We start from the raw sequence: 18,363 nt of genomic DNA on the forward strand, positions 1-18,363 counted from the left end.
TCGAATCTTTCTGGGTTTTCTGCCACGGGGATGTTGAACCATTTGGCCAGTACTCGTGACCATGACTATGCAGATGATGAAGTTGATGATTCGGGACATGAGATTGATCATCAAGAGTTTGTTGATGATGACGATGAGAATTATACTGGTGATTGTGTTAATATCAAGAATGTTGAAGAAGAAGAAGATGGTATGAGCTACTGTGACGTGGGATATGAGGTGGAGCTAGCTGAAGGAGATGAAGATTGGTGTTTGGTGGCAGAGAAGCCATGATGCCAATGTCAATATCGATGTCTGTCATAACTTTCTTGAACATTTTTCTAATTAAATAATTGTAATTTGTACAAGTTGAGTTATTAGTTAAACAATTTTTATATCTTGTATTGAAAATTTCTGCAAAATATTTTCATAACCAAAATGGAGATTCGGTATAATAACAGAGCAAAAGAGCTATGATTATGAGCCCAGAAGCTTCGCCAGAAAGGAGCTGCGGCAGGGGTCGGGATAAAGGTCACGTCGTGGTTTTGGCCCATTTATCTTATTGCTTTCTGGGCCTTCGCATCGGAACACTCAAGCCCGTAGTTTGGTAGGAGGTTCTAAACCCGCGTGACCCATTTCTCATTTTCCAAAAAAGTAAAATATTATGGGCCGACTCCCTTTTCTGTTGGGTCTTTTAGCCTGCTTACCAAGATGTAGATTTTTTTTTTCGTTTTGAAATGTGATTTTACAGTTTCGTTGACACTCAATCCAACTTCAAGACATACTTCCTCAGAAAAAAAAAAAAAAATATATATATATATATATATAAAACACTTTGAAAAACACTATCTCCTAGCGGAATTAGCGGAATTATTGTGCAAACACAGATTACTATTCATATGAATAACGATGGACTTGCCCTTCCACTATAAAATCTTTGAACTCGCAATTAGGTATCATTTGGTTTTTTTCTCTTGATCCATTTAATATTATTAAATTGACTAGGGTAAATCGATTTTTTTTATATATTTTTTGACACAATATAATGATTAAAATGCTATTAAAAAAAATTAGTTAAATGATTTCTAAGGAATTTTTTAAATATAATTAAATGACTGATATAGTGGCGGAGCCAGAATCTTTTAAATAAAGGAGCAAACTAATTAACATGTATTATATTATATAGATATGCGTTAAAAATCAATTTGAAACAAATATACTAACTCATATAAAGCAAAATTAATTTAAAAATATTTTTAAAATGAGAAAACTTACATTATAATTATTCTCTTTAAGTTTTCATAATAACAAAATTCAGTTCAATTACATAATAATTGTAAATCTTCCATATGAAATTCATAATAAAATACACATTAATTCATCAAAACCTATTTCACACCCATTACCATATAGCATGTTATACATAATGCATAGATATAGATAAAGATTGATAGTTTTAAATTTATCATGATAAATCATTTTTAAAAAACAAAAAAATAGTTTTTTTTCTTTTTTTTTTTTAAGAAAAAACCAACATTTAATTTTGCAAATATCAATCTTTACTTACTGACAATAATTGAAATGTTTGTTTGTTTATCTCGTGAAAAATAATATAATTAATTCAAAACAACCAAATCAATTTCTATTCTTAAAAAAAATAATTCAAAACAATAAAAAAAAAAAGGAGGCAATTGCCCATTTAATATCTTATGTGGCTCCGCCACTAGTGATATATCTTTACAAGAAAAAATTATTTTACTCATGACTAGGGCTTTTTTAATAGTTTCATTAATGTTATTTATATACATATATCAACTTTACTTAGAGCTAACTTGGTCATTTAAAATATATAAATATTAATAAAAAAAAATTGTTGATTCTTGCATTGCTTGCATTAGCATGTGGGTTGTTTCCAAATCACTTAAAAGGAGTGTGTGGTGGTGTTTGGCGACTAAACAATGGTTTTCAGGATAGTATTTGAATCCTTTTAGCAACTCATCTATCATTGATAAATGTGTGTGACCAATATACCATCAATTTGCTGCTAGTTTTTTTTTTTTCTTTTTTTTTTTCTCTTTTCTCCTTGATTTTTATGCCTTACCTTCTAAGTTTTCAAAGTAGCTATTTAATTTATTTATTTTTTATATTTAGTTTTTATTTTTTTATTACTATTTATTTTATTTAAAATAATATATACAACGATAAATACTAGAACATTTGTAGATGGCTCCTAATACTAGAACATTCATGTAGATAAAAGCAGCTTGTTGAGAATTTTACCAGTTCTGTACACCATCATCCTGATTAACTACTTTTAATATGAAGCCTGATTAACTCGAAGGATTACACAACTTTTGAGATGCTATTGATTGAGTGATTGGTTATCGTTTTTAACTATACTAAATGACAAGAACTGGTGAAGGTTGTGTGTTGCACTTGCTATCCCCTCAACAGGCTAATTCTCGAATCTGTCTTTCACAATCTATCTAGATATAATTATCTTGGTGTTGTATCCCCTAACGAATCTGAATTGAAGCTTAAATTTAGGTTCAGCGTGGCCTACATTTATGCAATTAATAGTTAAGGTACACACTAAATCTACACCATCGGATCTCTGTAATCTCAGAGTACGTTGCACACATTTATGAATTTGCTAGATTTGAAATGAAGTCTCATTTCCTTCTCAAGATCACCAACTCCACCGCATCATTCATGCTGAATATTTGGAGATGTATTCTCATGAGGACTTGCTTTGAGTCGTGAAGCTAGAGAACGGGGGTTATCACTTTTCTTTTGCATTGCGTCTTTGGAACCACTGTTCTTGAGTGAAGACCATTGAGGAAGTTGAGAGGCGCTCCGTATCTTGCTGGGAGTCATTTTTCTTCCAGGCTCAGGTGATTCAGAATGAGTCAGTGGAACCTGTGAACCGAAAACGGAGAAGAAAACTCAGTCCTTTTGAGAAACACAGCAAGCTATGGATATGAATTTAAGAATGGATTCTGAAAGTGTTACCTTTTCCATCTGATTGTTCGGTGCCACTCTCTGTTTATAAAAATCAGGTAGCGGCCTGGCCTTGAAGCAAAGGCTTTGTCGCAGTCTTTTAAGTTCTGTTTCTGCTTTTTCCTGCTCAATATATAATGAACGTCATGTAAGAAACTTAATCACTATAAATTTGAGTAATCGTTTTCTATTCGACTCAGTTTTCCTGCTCAGCGTTATTTCTTAGAAATATGGCCTAGGTAATTTCTTGGGAAGTTAAAAGGGGTATTTTACCTTAAGTGTTACTTGCAGCTGCACTTTTTGTGCCTGATAGGCGTTGAATTTTTCTTCCAGCTTCTGAAAGCATAGAGGAGACAAAAATGAGTGAAGGGTTAACCACAACAAATATTATGGGCCAGAGAAGCACAATAATTTCTTCAAAAAACAAAATATTCATAGTTTTTCTACTTGCCTCCTTTCTTCTTGCAGCTCTTTCTTCAGTCCTGAAGCTGAAGGGTATAGATGCACTTGGGGACTGTGATCTGTTTCTGCTGGAAGTCATAAACATTGAACAACTGACATGAAAAAACAATAATCAGATGTGCTCAAATTTCTTCTATGCAATTGATGCAACTTGGGTGACTGCAGAATATTTGAATTATCTACAGCATCATTAGTTAGCTAAGAGGGGTTTTAATTTCGACACTGGTAAAATTGCCTGCCGAAATTGAAACCCCTCTTAGCTAACTAATGATGCTGTAGATACATGAACTGGACACTGCGGTTCTTTCCCAAGACTGGAAGTCTGAAATAAGTAGACTGAACTATATAGTAAGCTGTATTGATGCTGTATATGGTATGGAAAGACATCATCAAAGCAAATGGCTTTTTCTCTTGTGTTCTATTCCTTGCATCATATGCAGGTACTTGAATATATTTCCTCATAGAAATAGGTTACCTGTAGCCAACATCATATGTAAAATTAACTAAATATGTAATGTGTTTGTGTTGGTGTATCAAACTTATTACTCTTTTGGGAGGAAATGCCATTTTGAGCGAACTGTTTTGCTTCCTGATGTCGAGGGGTGAAGAGGTGTTTTTGCCCTGCAATTTGTAAGTAGCACAAGTATAAATAACTGGTTAGATATTAAAAACCACCAGTTTTCTTGTCATTCTAACGGAGTTTCACAAGATACCTTCTTTTTTCTGACTGAGGGGTGGCTAAAGGATGCTTTGATTCCGCAATAGACCCCTGAATTAAAAAACGAACCTCATTTTAGGATGCATGATTGGTTATTCCAAGTTAAGAGTCACTCGGGAAACGGAGTGTAATTCAGAAGTAGCGGGACAAAGAGATACGCACCATCATCATTGGAGTTCTTGAAGGAGTTGGGCAATCTTTAGATGACTTGGAATGAGAACCAACTCTAGAATTATCAATCTTCCTGATAATTGATGAAGTGATTTTATTGAATTCTCTGGCAGGAGTGAAGTTCATCGACTTATGAGTTGATTTTGGAGTTGGTTTTCTTCTTTCCACTGACTCTAATGCAGACTTCTTGCTGATTGGAGTAGCAGTGTTTTCTTTTTTCGCACGAACTGAAGGTGCAGGTTTAGCTGGAGTGGATGGCAGCTTAGAGGCTTTATCATAAATCGATGACTTAGAGGAAGAGACTGCTGGTTTCTTCTTGCTCATTGATGCAGCATCATCTTTACAAGACATGAAATCCTGCTAACGAGCAAAGGAATTCAGTTAACGACCAGAAATTTGAACATAAAAAATTGAGCTGTCTACACGATGTCATTACCTTTAATAGAGGTTTCTCCATTTGTTTTGATACACTAAGCTCCATTTCCTTAACCACCTCCTTGTTATCGACATTCACAATCTGGTTTAAAGTCTCGATCTTAACACAATTCTCCACAAGAATCTCGTTTTCAGCCGATGGTTCAACTTCTTCCACATTGCTGCTTTCAGATCTTTCCATGTCAACATTAGAGGTGCGAGTATTGTCATCGGCAACAAAACTTGCTTCAGAATTTACTTGTTGGACATGTGCCTCTTCCCGATCACCAGCTTCCTGGGAGTTTGTGGCCACTGTTAGTGAATCTTGGGTTGTCTTATCAGGAATTCCAACCTCATTTTCAGGCTCCTCCTCATTGTTTGCTTCTGCATTTGCTTGCTCTAGCAAAGCTGCTGCCTTTCTTGCAGCAAGATTCCTATAATGTGCTTCAAAGAAAGCCTTTTTCTGCGCAACTGAACCAGGTCTTGAGAATTTCTCAGCCTCTTCAACATATCGGTTATGAGAGAAGCTTGACCACTTCTCCCAAGATAAGGAATCTGACATGAACCTCCCAAACGAGATCGACTGTCCAAGCGCATGAATTGGGTTCCCCTGTTGCAAAAAGTTCATTTTCATGAATTCTGTAAACCAAGTTTTTCTATAGTATGAAGATCATCAGGATGTATCCCATCAGAACACAGAAACAAACAATGATGAAGCTATACGACAAGAGTGTAAGAGAGTCTTTTTGAAGAAACCCTTTGCAGAAAAACTGAACTGGAAGTCGAAAAGATTATACTTTTCAGTTTCATTCAGTGCTTAAAGCAATACTGTGGTAACTGGTAACCAGATTTTCACTTGATTTTCATTTCTTCCCATGAGTTTTCAACTTGGGGCAAATAAAAAGGAGAATTACTACTAACTTCAAAAGCTGAAACCTTAGTGGTGGTGTTGGTAGCAAAAGGAGACAGAAATCACTAACCCATCACTTATTTTCAATAACTAATTAGTAGCCAATTATTGCAAAAACATAGCAAGTGCAGAATGCAGAATGCAGAATGCAGTTCGATGAACTGACCTCTTTGGCGTCATTAGAAATGCCTGCGGCGTAAGAGAATGGTTGCATGACACAAGTTGTGTCCCCCATCGGTGAAACCTCGAAATGATCCAAACTCTTGATCTCCTTGGTTTTGTATCTATATGTAGTTATGTACTACCTTACCAGTGTTTATGTAGTCCAGTCCCCTCCCAAGTAAACCGTTTGAATTTGAATTTCAAATGGAAAAGGTCAACAATACTGGGTCCATGCATGCCGTGAAAAAGCAGGCACAGGCAGCATCCAAACGAGAAAAAAAGAAAAAAGCTCGGAGCACCCTTCTTTTATTATTGTCTCCTGTGGGGTCTCCTAAAACCATGTATGGAAATTAGAAACGGTAAGAATCTTTTATTTCCCAACAACATGGTGTGGGGCCCACATTGAAGGCTTCAACGTCCTCAAACATGGCTAGTTTGAATTTGAGGGACAACAAGTAGGCTCTATGCTCTAGGTTTGGTCTCTTAGGATGTTAAGGAATTGAAGGAAAATGGAAAACAATCGAGCAGCCCTGCTATGCGGGATGGGAGAGTGTAAATTTTGTCATCGACGACTAATCAGGGTGCGTTTATTTACTTTCAGTTTTTGTGTATACGGTGCAAAAAATATAATAAAATATTTGGTAATATATTCAATTATGTTTTATAGTGTAAGATTTATTAAAAAATTAAGTTTGAAATACAGTTTTTATATTTGGGTTTTATTAAAATCTTATTTATTTTTTGTGTTTCAAAAACATTCTTGAAAAAAATTAATTTTTTTTTATTTTTTTCTTTGCTTAAAATTAATATTTTTTTGGTGTTTTCAAATTATTTTAATGCACTAATAAAAAAATTAATTTAATACATTTTTAAATAAAAAAACAACTACAACAACATAACTATCAAATATTTTATACATGTTTTTTGCTTTCATAAATCTCAATCATATTTTTTACCAAACATGTATTTAAATCCAACTAAATCCAATTAACCATATTTTTTTAAAATCAATTTTTTTCAATTCATAACTACAAAAATTATCTCAAAAATAAAAACGCCATGATGAGCCCAGTTTTGCCATCCAAAATATGATAGGCCATGTCGTCTTTGAGATTGTTTGGTAGTGAGTTTGAACCTGTGTTTGCTGAAATTTTGATTATTTTTTTTTTTGCTAAAATTGAGTTCGGTTTGTACTTTTTAGATCGTTTTAATGTGCTGATGTTAAAAATGATTTTTAAAAAATAAAAAAACATTATTAGCATGTATTTCGGCACGAAAAGCTATTTAAAAAGCAACCGCTACCACACTGCCAAAAACATTCTTTACCTGTCAATTCTTCGTTACAATACAGTAGGGTTTTAGAAATGGTGCAAAAATGGCTAGAAAGAAGAACATTCTATTTTGCTGCTCCAAGTTAAGCAATTGCTTGGAATTTTGGTCATTTATTTACGTTACGACGTATCTCTTGATAAACAGACAACATCGTCATCTCTCACTTCATCAAAGACAATTATATAATCTGAATTAAACGTTAAGTATTATAGAAATTATTTCAATCATTTAAATGATTTAAAAAAAAAATTGCCCTTAGAGCTCTTATTGAATTTTCAAATTCGAATACTCTTTTACAACACTAATTAGCTTTAAGGATGATAATCATATTTGATTTAATAGGTATTTAACTTTATATAATCTTTTAATTAGATTAAAGTCAAAACACCCGATTTGATTTCACTTGGATTTAGCGAAGTTTTCACGCACCTAGTATTTAGACTATTTTTTTATTAATATATATAATCTTTAATTTTTAACTAAAATTTTACTTTATAAATAGCAAAAACTTTTTTTCTTATATCATATAAGAATCGATCTAAAATTTATAATTTTACCCTGTAATTAAAATTGAACTTATAATTATGAATATATGATAATTAATGATTATTAACTAAGAATACTTAATATTATTGTCTCTTAAATATTATACACGGTATCTTTATATTGATTACTAAATAATATATGATGTAAGTTGGGTAGTTTATGTATTTGTTTTCAAAGTATATGATATAAGCCATTTAATAAATAACAAGCACATTATATACATGATTTTAAAACAGAGATTCATATACGTAATTGTATTAATAACTAATGTTTTTACTAATTAATAAAAAAATAATAATGTTTTATGACATAGGAGGTTTTTGGAACAGCGGCATATATTGTTTTTTAAAATGTTTTTTAATTGAAATATATTAAAATAATATTTTTTTAAAAAAAAATAAAATTTATTTTTAATATCGGTACATCAAAATAATTTAAAAATATAAAAAAAATTAATGTAAAATAAAAAATAAAAATTTTAAAAAACATGATTATACACGCTTTAAAATAACCCCATAATCTTTTAAAAAATCTTTCAAATAATAATTATGTATGTATTAGATTGTCAAGTACATAAAAAAAAATTAATTTCATTATTTTTTATAATTTATATGAGCAACCTCTTAACATGTGCCCCTAACAAAAATAACTCCATTATAAAAATAAAAAAAAATAAGAAGGAATAATAGGTATCACATGTCATTTTCTTGCATTTTCTCCTGTAACTTGTTAAAAGAAACAAAGATGAAGTTATGAACGTTTATATACCTTGTTGACCTAATGGCATAAAAGAGGTGCAGCAGCACTGTTTCCTGGCAAGAACTTTTCAGTTAGCTTTACATTAGAAAAGAAACTGACAATTTTTACAGTTTGCATCTCTTTCTTCTTCTTCTTCTTTTTTATCTATTTTATCATTATTAAATTTGCCCCTTATTTTTATTTTTCCATTAATGTATAAGCCAAATCCATAATCTTCATACTTGATTTAGATTTTAACCTAAAAAAAATCTGAATCACTAGGTAAACAACAAGCTATATTAGTAATTATTGACTAAGTTTACCCCAAAAAAAAATATAGCAGACTAAGTTTGAAGCCAACATATTTTCTTTCTGTTTTTTTTCTATTTTACAATTATTATATCATTAAGAATTCTATACTTTATAATAGGCAGTGATGCAAAGCACTTACTTAGTCTCTGCGCTCAAGTAATGGTCCCCAGCTACTAGATGGATCTCGTGGTCTTTTTTATATCAATAAGCATCCAATCATCAGCATTTATTTTAATCAAAATTTTAAACCAATACTCCTTTGAATATAAGTTTCAACCAAGTAAGTTTTCTACTCTTTTTAATTTTTTTTTAAGATTTGTAATTTTCTATATGTTCTTGATATCAAACATAATTTATCATCTAAAATTTTATGTCTATATGGGCGAGCTGTTAAAGTGCCATGTTAATATCATTTATTATGTTCTCTGACCATGTCAAGAAAACTCTGTAATATTTCTTGACCAATTTCTATGATGACATGAAATATAGTTTATACCTATCGTCACTCTTAATACTGATGGGTGACGAATGGTTACCGAGCAGTTGCCAAAACACACAGGAAAAGTACATGTCGACGGAGGTCCTGAAAACCTTTGGCAGCCATAATGGCTGCCGTTTAATTAGCTAAGAACACTAATTTCTTCCCTGATACTCTCTGTCGGAGCATTCTCCCACCAAAGCAATGGTCATGTGGCTGACAAATAAGTATAATCTACAGCACCTTGTTAGAATGTTATCTGCCAGCACCAGCTGCTTGTAGTAAAAAATGACGGTCAATAATGTTAATTTATGTCATGAACACTCATCATCATCGGGACTCAACTGCCACTGTTTAGATAATGAAAGATTCGCAAAGAAAAATACCCAGAAAAGGAGAGATTATTATTGATCACCGGCTAACTTCTGGAGCAGCTTTGGTGAGAGAGACTTACAGTAGCAAAAACACAGAGAGCAGCCAAAAAAAAAGAAAAAAGGGTTTATAGCCCTCGATTGTTTCTTCTATTACATTATTTTAACTCTTGAAGAAGAAAAAGAATAGTTACAAGGTCTAAGTTACAGCTTGCAACATCAATGGAATGGTGGCCAAAACTTCTGTGATAGGATCATTTTTTCTGTTGACATAATAATCTATACTGTTCTGTAATATCAGTTTTTCTGTTGACATGGTAAGTTCACGAAATTTCCTTGAGAAATGCTCTAGCATGACCATCTCAATAGATCATCACACCCCCGCCGCAAAAGTTAAGGTTACAAAGATGCTTCAATATTGCGGAGAACCAGATCACAGCCATTCACATCCATGAATCCCGAGTAAGATTATCTTCTTCTGCTTCTATAAGTTTTACTCTTACTTCCCTTGCTTTTACGGCCTGAAAACACCATGAACATGACAGCCAAGAAACCCAAACCTGAAATCATCCATAGAGCAACAACCCAGAACCTCAAAGAACCAAATAGCCCGTCTTTTGGAACAGGCGGAGACGTTTCCTCAGAGTTTTTTGTGGCCACAGGGTTGCTTCTTACAGCATTACTTCCATCAAACCTGCCAAATTTCCTTGAACTTGAATCTTCCTTTCCTGTATCATGTTTTGAGGTGGATAAGGAGTGGGGATCAGGGCAATTTCTCTTCTTATGATGCAGTTCTAGTGCGACATTCAGTGTCTTTCCACATTCTATGCTAAGTAGGTCTCTTTGTAAGATGTCCTCATTAGACCGATCGAGTGTTAAAGGATCAGGTGGATCTGGAAACTTAGCCCAGCATTTGTTGACCACATCAGTATCTCTCCAGTTTGCCTTATCAAAACTCCAATTCCCAACTTTAAACTCCAAGCCATAGTGGAAAACTCTATACTTAACACCAGGCTCAGGGACATAACCTGGATATATTAAAATCTCGCTGTTTATGATGTGCCGCAGTTTCAGCTGCAATTAAAAAGAACAAATGAAAAATAATTCATTTGATGTTCGCATACTTTGAAACCAATGAAAAATAATTAATGGACACTGAGCGTGTATCCTTTTTTACTTTTAGAGAATTTCGAGGCATGCATCCTTGCCAGGATATCAAAGCCACTTCTCAGAAACTAAATAAACAAGTTTCTCCATGGTGTCTTCTCTGTAGAGCATACAAGGCCATAAAATAGGAAACAGAAGGGATTCAAAGGACTTGAAATACCTCTGCTGCCCCAAATGAGTATCCATACATCTCACTAATCCAGCCCGATGCATAAATATCTCCAGTGATATTTGTAGAGTAATGAGCTTTGTCAGCCCGCACCTCCTCGGTTTTATGCAACCATAGCAAGGCAAATTTTCTGAGATCATCTATATGCATGATGATCACACCCCCAACCTTGTCACAAGCATCTGGATGGCGTGTATGGAGTTTAGCAAGCTCATTGTCACAACCAATTAGGTAGCTAACATGCAGAAATTATAAGGTTTGTTAGCCATAAATATCAAGCCCCATGCAACAGCAAGAACAGGTGAGCACAAGAACAAAGAGAAGGGGGAGAGATGCAGCAACAGTCAAGATCATACATGACTTCTGTGTACACTTAAACCGCCAGGGACACAAATCATTGACTTACTCATAGGGAGTTGAAACCGGACGGCCACGTGCAGCTTTGAACTCCCATGGTGTAATTGGACCTCTCAAAATCATGTCAGCATCAAGAATAACTATAAACTCAGCATCAATATCTGCATGATTTAGCCAATGAAGGACTGCAGCTGGTTTATTAATTGCTGGATACCTGACATGGACAAAGGCAGTGTTTATAATTGGCTGTGTACTTCCCAATATTACAAATATGCCATGTGAAAGTGGGGTGTAATGGTACAATCTCAGGGAGGTGAGCACAAGGACACTGATTAAATCCTTGAGAGAAGCAACTACATGCTTGATTGCTGAAAAGTAGGAAAAGTCTAGATTGTAAATGCTTCAGCAGGTCTAGCCACTTGAAGAGGTGAATGAGCATTTATCGGTTTTATTAATGCAAACTTTCAATTGTTAACTTTAGAGGCAACTAGTCTATCTTTTCAGGTAAAGCAATCTCCTAGGAGAGGGTACGATCTTCAAATTTCTTACAAAGCAGAATTTGACATTAGCAGCAATTATATAAATGGCATGAACATGATGGGTAAGTTATGATAAGACTTGACACTGAAATGTACAAGTGCTGGAAACAGCCTAAAGTAACACAGAAAACTAACAATCAGAGGCAAGAGACAACAACTGTGAGGATAAGAATAATACCAATCGCCTGTTAGGGGATGCTGGCTCATGGAAGGAACATAATGGGTGGGAGCGAGATCATGGCCTGCATATTGTTTTAAGTCTTCATCCTTGCAGCTGAGAAGCCGTGTTATATTTCCAGGCTGGCCACTCAGGTGGAAACTGTGGACAAGGCCTACAGTCTGCCAATCAAAGTAAGGAGTGCATTCTGTGGAAAATATGGTGTGCATTTTTGGATGTGGTTTCTCAGGTTCATCAACGGCCTGCTCCTGGTTTCCACCTTGGTTTGCAGCCTCCTTGGTTTCTATGCCACCAGGAGCAAGAAATTTTGGCCGAGTTAGATCAGCAAAAGTTTTGCTCTTCAAAAAACTCAAGTATCTTGACCATTTAGGCTTAGAACATCCATTTGCAGCATGCTGTAACAAAAGTCCCTCATTCAAAGTGTTTATACACTCTAAATTTAAAAATAGGGCTCGCTTTTTATTAAGATCAGATGCCATCAACCGCACCTGCAAAAGAAGAGAATGGCATTATTTCATCCACAATGTATCCATCATATAGCACAGTGCTTCAAACATATTATGAAGGAAACCTTGATACTTCAGCTGATGATAATGTAATGTGCTATGTAGTAAAACATTCAGCTGGTGATAATGTAATGTATATAATCAAAAAACACATTCAGACTTTTAGTTTAGGGAAACATCATGTTAGGGCTTATCCAAAAAAACAACCATAACAAGCTACTTATTATAGTTCCCTAAACTGAAAAGCCCTACAAAATATGTGATTTGGAAAGAACTGGGCAGGTTTCTTCTGAAAACACATAGTTTTGTTCATAATAAAATTATTTAGTTCTTCATTCACAAACCTCTCTAGGATAAGGAGGCTCGGGAAAGAGCCGACCACAATCATAGACGATATCATCTTCATGGTGATCCAATTTAGAAAAAGACCAATTCCCCACACTAAATGGCAAGCCATAGTGTATTAGAATAGGCTCAACGCCCTTTCGTGGAGTATAGCCTGGATAGATCATCAGGTCCTCACTGATCTTGTGCCGAAGTCCAACCTGGAAATATAAATATAACAAAACAGATCATATGATTGAATGTTTCAAGCACAACAGAAGCAGCAGAAAACATTTCTTGTATCTTGTTACAAAGCCATGCCAACAAAGCAACTTACTTCAGCAGCACCAAATGAGTAGCCATACATCTCACTTATCCATCCTGTCCCGTAGATGTCGCCAGTAAAATTGGTTCCCCAATGAGTTCTATCTTCACGCACTTCTTCTGTCTTTGAAAGCCACAAGGGTGCTAATGCTCGAAGATCATCTATGTGCATGGCTAAAAGCCCACCAACCTTGTCACAGAGTTCAGGGTGCTTTGTGTGCAATTTAGCTAGAATATTGTCACATCCAACCAAGTATCTGAAAAGAAATGCATCATATAGCAACAATCACTAATATCAAGATAGACATCGAGATAAATACATGATCCATAACATTCGGAACACAAGGTTCAACTTCAGATCATCATCTAAAATTCAGATGAAAAATCACTTGAATTTCCAAATTGATCATGTTCCTCTGAAAAGAGTGCCTTTTACAAGCCATGACAAGTGCAAACAGAGCAGTAAAAATTTTTTCCACAAGAGCATTATCTGTAGGCAATAGCAACTTCAATATACCATGATATGAAGAGAGAGGATACGTATTTCCAGCAAAATAAAATTAATTGACAATGAAAGCTAGTACCCATAATATGCAGCTACAGGCCTGCCTTTCTCTGCACCAAGTTCCCAAGGGATAATTGGACCTCTACTGATCATGTCTGCATCTAGAATGACAACCCAATCAACGTTATCTGCATCTTTACTATGTTTAAGCCAGTGGACTATTCCAGCGGGTTTGTTTATTGCAGGGTACCTGCAGAAACATAAAAAAAACATATTACTTTATGTTTCCTTTTTTATTCAGTATGAGGAGACTCCAAAAGAGCTTCAGATTTTTCCTGAATAAGAAAAAACTAAAAGAAAGTACAATGGTAGAGCAAAAGGAGAAAAATAGTTAAGATATAACAAAATATATATGTTTGCATACATAATCTTAAAGTTCTATTCTTTATGTATGATAATATCAAAATGCTACAAAGAATGATCAAATTTGGAGCAGAATATGAGAAGGATTGATAATAACGAGTGTAGAAAATTAAGGAGAAGCTTAACTACCAATGATAAATGAAAATCAACAGAAAGAAACTTGGAAAAGGGAACAGCGATTTGGTGCCACACATTTTCAAGTGAGCATTCATCTTAAGCCCGCTCATTATATGGTTAGCATGATGCTTGATTCAGAAAACTACAATCCATGTAGTTTTTTGGCAATGGAACGGTGCATGAAGAAAAATGCATGCCTTTTTTTAATATTAGGTAAAATCAAACTTAATATGAAAAATAGTTTTCAGACAATCCAAAAAAAAAGAGAGAAGCAGTTAACAGTCGCAATCCTCATCACTACTCATGTTGTGCAGTTTTATTCCAGGATCTATAACAGCCTGTTATGCTGTCTAATGCAGAAATTTGGCAAATCATTGCAAGACAAGATCCTTTCTAGCCCCTTCACTTTTTCCCTGGAACATACTGATTTCCTATTTGTACTTCTTTTTTATAATTTTCTGTACAATTTTGATTATCTCAGGCAAGGCAAGTAAGAGTAGAAGAGGATATTGCTACACTGTTCAAATCAGCATTTGATAACAATAGGACAATAACATGCTGGTCCAACTCCTAATGCCAACTACTAACAATAAACAAGCTCCAGATTTGATGCAAGAAAAAGTAAGCATTGAAATGCTGAAGTACAGAAACAAACAAAATGATCACAGTTTTAAGTAACCACAAAGAAAGACACAGAGAGAAATCCACAAGATCCAAACATTCTTTGAATCAACACAAGAAAAGAAGAAGAAAAATAAAAACTCACCAATCACCAGTTTTGGGGTGTTTACTCATAGAAGGAACTTCAAGAGTTGGTGCCAAATGCATCCCCCTATAATTCTTTTTCTCCACATCCGTACAACTCAATAATCTGGTTATAGGTCCCGGTTGCTGGGCCTTCTTGAAACTATGCATAAGCCCCACAGTTTGCCAATCAAAGTAATTCTGGCACTCCACAGAGAACAAAGTATGGATCCTATACGGAGCCTCTTGCTCCAAACCCGACCCGCCATCAATCCAAAACAAAAAACCCACCAGCATCAATACCGTGAGTGTAGCCATGGGAGCTCTAGTTCAAGCCTCGATTTCAAATGGGTTTTTCTCACAGATCTCAATTTCATTGATTATGTACCGAATTTGACAAGTCAGAAATTAAAAAAAAAAAAAAAATAAATCTTTTCTTTCTCCCTCATGTCTCAATGCAGGAGGAGTGGGTGGTGATGACATTGACCAGTGAATGGTGGCTAGCAGGAGTAGTTAAATAGTAATGATAACGAAATGTATTAAATTATTACCTAATAATTAGTCAAAGTCCAAGCTTGATTGATTATCTGCATTAAATAATACTAATGGACATGAAATCTTCTATACACGACCTAATTTTTATAGCAAGCCCCTTCTAGCTAGAGATCTCAGTAAATTTAAGAAAAGGATATATGAATTAAAAAATAAACATAACTATATTAAGTAATCTTAAATATCAAATAAGAATTAAATCCATTTTTTTACACGTAAAATTAATATTAGAATTATAATTAAATACAAATTCTCTAATTTAATACATGCAATTGATTTATTTTTATTTTATAATAAACAACACTGCATTTAGTTTTGATTGATTTTCAACATATTTTATAATACAAATTCTCTTTCAGTATTTTCAGTCCACAGTTATCAAGTTCTAGTGCTCCCATCTTTGAGCGATTCAAGCAGCAAGCAATACAACTTCCTTTTTAGTGTTTTTCAAATTAGGCAGCCTAGAGATTTTCTCATTGTTTTATGGTCTTTGGAAATATGTATCTTTTTTAAATTTGTTTATTTTTGCATTTTAAAAATATTTTTAAAAAAATTTAAATTTTTATTTACTTTAAATTAATATTTTTTATTATTTTTTAAATTATTTTGATATGCTGATATCAAAAATAATTTTTTAAAAATAAAATAATATTATTTTAATATATTTTTAAATAAAAAATACATTATAAAATAACTACAACAAAACTTTGATTTCATGAGGTCATTCTTAGAATCACAAAGCTGAGAAAATGCTAATCATTTGCTCTTAGCAATTCGATTTTGATTTGTAGTTTTTTAGGGATCTTAATTTCTTGCATTTCCCATTAAACGAGATCAGTTTTACCTACATGCAAAGAGAATCTATATATAATTACAAAGAGAAACAACTTTTATCTTGTTCTTGTTCTAAGAAAAGCTCTATGATTTCGAGAAGATTTTTAATTTTTTATAATTATATGAATAGAGAAGAGGACATGGAAATAGATGTGAACATATGTGACATGTAGGGGTGTCAGGAGCTTTTGGGGTTGGGGTTGGGGTTGGGGTATAAACCATGTTATATAGTATTTTGAAATTTTTTGTTTAAAATTATTTTTTATATTTTCAGATTATTTTAATGTACTGATGATAAAAATAATTTTAAAAAATAAAAATAAATATTTTGATCTATTTTTAAGAAAAACACTTTAAAAAATAATTGTTACTGTATTCCTAAACATCCTCGAAATACCCAATTATTTTAAAAACACTGCATTTTGGTAAATAAAAGTTTTGAAAGTATCTTAGTTTAGAGGGGAAGAAAACTCTAGCTACAAAGCTAACTTTATTTGAAACAAGAGAGCATAAACCATTTAAGATATGGTTATATAACTTGGTAAGGCTATACATGTATTTTATTTATATTACTGTAAAATTTATAAATGAAATAGTTCATAAATAAAATAAAATAGTTAAGGGTGGGTTACCATTATCCTTTCTACAGTATTGAATTTTGTTTATGTTCCTAAGAAAATGAATTTGTTTGTTTTGCTGGGTACTAAAATAGTGTGAAAACAAATGAGAACTCTCGAAAGGAAATGAAAAGGAGATGTAACTCTAGTCCCCTCACAAATGGTAAGTTTTTGCAAAAGGATTGATCCGTATTATTTTGATTTGGTTTTGATTTTTTTTTATTTTTTTATAAGAATAATGATTTAAGGATACCAAGTTGATGTTTTCTCTTACCTACTTGACTTTAGTTTTTTTTTTTTTAAATAACTTTAAATTAACTTGATTTAACCCACTTAAAAATTTGTTTGATATTTAAATTAAAAAATAGAAGAGGATATCGTTGACTTTATAAAAAAATTAAGTTGGGTTAACCTGAGTTAAATAATAAGTTTAATAACTTTGATTTAAATTCTAATTAAAAAGAGATTTAATTTCAAAAAGTTAGTTTGAATAATACTTTTCTACTGTTAAAAAACTATTATTTAATAAATAAAAGATTTGTAATATTTCTAGTAGGATCAAATTGGAAAACTCTCTTGAAATCACTATATTTTAACCAAACTACACTACTTTATATATATTAACAAAACTATAAAACGGGTTGCTCTTTTCATGTAATTTTCATTGTGAACATAAAGGCATTGTATTTTGGATTGTGGTAATATAATATCGGTTTCGTTCTTTCAAAAGGATTTTAGGTGCCCTAGTTATTGGATAATTGAGTCATTTTCAAGATATCAATATGTCATTAAAAAATTGTTAGGGATTACTATTGTTTTTTTTAAATCAAATTTAATATAAAAAATAGTTTTCAAACAATCCAAAAGAAAGAAGAAAGAGAAGCAATGAATAGTCGCAATCCTTATCACTACTCATGCAATGTGATTACTTACTTGCCCCCAAGCTAAAAAAATGAATAGCTAATAAAGAGTGTTTTATATCTTAGCGTATTTTTAAGATTATTAAATGACTTTTCTACCTTTACAATTGAAAAAAAAAAAAAGAGGAAAGAATCCAGGGGTGATTTTGTCTTTTCATTTGGATATTTTGGTTAAATTTTGGGATAACAAAAAGTGTTATGGACATTTTGCTCTGATTAAATGATTTTTTAATCAAAAGTAAATAATACATGGAGTTCAGACATAGACAAGTGAAGTACATCCATGTTGTTAAGGTGGCCCCTATAGCGTGTCCTTGTGGTCAAGTATGTTGTTCTGCCATGTCATTAGAAGCGACACCTCACTTTCTCCCTCCTGGTGTCATGCGTGGTGGTGCTTGGTGGATGGTTTATCATCAATGGTCGTTTATTTGTTTTTCTTCATAATTTTCTCTTTCTCCCAACAAAAGTATAAGCCAATCTTCTTTTATGTTCGT

General features: G+C 33.1%; 3 protein-coding genes across 5 annotated transcripts in view; all 3 read right to left on the reverse strand.

Annotated features, from left to right (window-relative positions):
• Positions 1-18,363, reverse strand: part of LOC118042875 (uncharacterized) — a 91,066-nt gene that overhangs the window by 59,115 nt on the left and 13,588 nt on the right. The gene's annotated exons all lie outside the window — the stretch shown is intronic.
• LOC118062740 (protein WVD2-like 7) lies at positions 2,522-6,114 on the reverse strand. Of its 3 annotated transcripts, none has more exons than XM_035076576.2 (9): positions 5,821-6,114; positions 4,767-5,354; positions 4,322-4,687; positions 4,155-4,210; positions 3,988-4,062; positions 3,431-3,506; positions 3,253-3,315; positions 2,992-3,102; positions 2,522-2,898 (listed from the first exon to the last, which is right to left on the reverse strand). In XM_035076576.2, the coding sequence occupies exons 1-9, from the start codon at positions 5,887-5,889 to the stop codon at positions 2,686-2,688; spliced, it is 1,617 nt and encodes a 538-aa protein (XP_034932467.1). In that variant the 5' UTR covers positions 5,890-6,114; the 3' UTR covers positions 2,522-2,685. The 3 variants fall into 3 exon arrangements, with proteins under 3 accessions (XP_034932467.1, XP_034932466.1, XP_034932465.1); XM_035076575.2 differs by having other exon boundaries at positions 3,431-3,509; XM_035076574.2 differs by having other exon boundaries at positions 3,431-3,533; positions 5,821-6,100.
• On the reverse strand, positions 9,606-15,397 carry LOC118062737 (peptidyl serine alpha-galactosyltransferase). The gene is made up of 8 exons (XM_035076569.2): positions 14,969-15,397; positions 13,742-13,912; positions 13,171-13,414; positions 12,854-13,054; positions 12,004-12,491; positions 11,336-11,500; positions 10,921-11,164; positions 9,606-10,667 (listed from the first exon to the last, which is right to left on the reverse strand). Exons 1-8 carry the CDS (start codon positions 15,262-15,264, stop codon positions 10,062-10,064), a joined length of 2,415 nt encoding a protein of 804 aa, XP_034932460.1. The 5' UTR covers positions 15,265-15,397; the 3' UTR covers positions 9,606-10,061.

This window comes from Populus alba, chromosome 1 (assembly GCF_005239225.2).
Source record: "Populus alba chromosome 1, ASM523922v2, whole genome shotgun sequence".
Taxonomy (NCBI): domain Eukaryota; kingdom Viridiplantae; phylum Streptophyta; class Magnoliopsida; order Malpighiales; family Salicaceae; genus Populus; species Populus alba.

Excerpts from the sequence above, each read along its gene's own strand:
- LOC118062740 (XM_035076574.2), bottom strand. The coding sequence starts at position 5,889 with ATGGGGGACACAACTTGTGTCATGCAACCATTCTCTTACGCCGCAGGC. Across the intron at positions 5,355-5,820 it reads TTTCTAATGACGCCAAAGAG|GGGAACCCAATTCATGCGCT; the intron begins GTCAGTTCATCG and ends TTTTTGCAACAG. Across the intron at positions 2,899-2,991 it reads CGAACAATCAGATGGAAAAG|GTTCCACTGACTCATTCTGA; the intron begins GTAACACTTTCA and ends TTCGGTTCACAG.
- LOC118062737 (XM_035076569.2), bottom strand. The coding sequence starts at position 15,264 with ATGGCTACACTCACGGTATTGATGCTGGTGGGTTTTTTGTTTTGGATT. Across the intron at positions 13,415-13,741 it reads CCTGTAGCTGCATATTATGG|ATACTTGGTTGGATGTGACA; the intron begins GTACTAGCTTTC and ends ATTTCTTTTCAG. Across the intron at positions 10,668-10,920 it reads ACTCATTTGGGGCAGCAGAG|CTGAAACTGCGGCACATCAT; the intron begins GTATTTCAAGTC and ends TTTTAATTGCAG.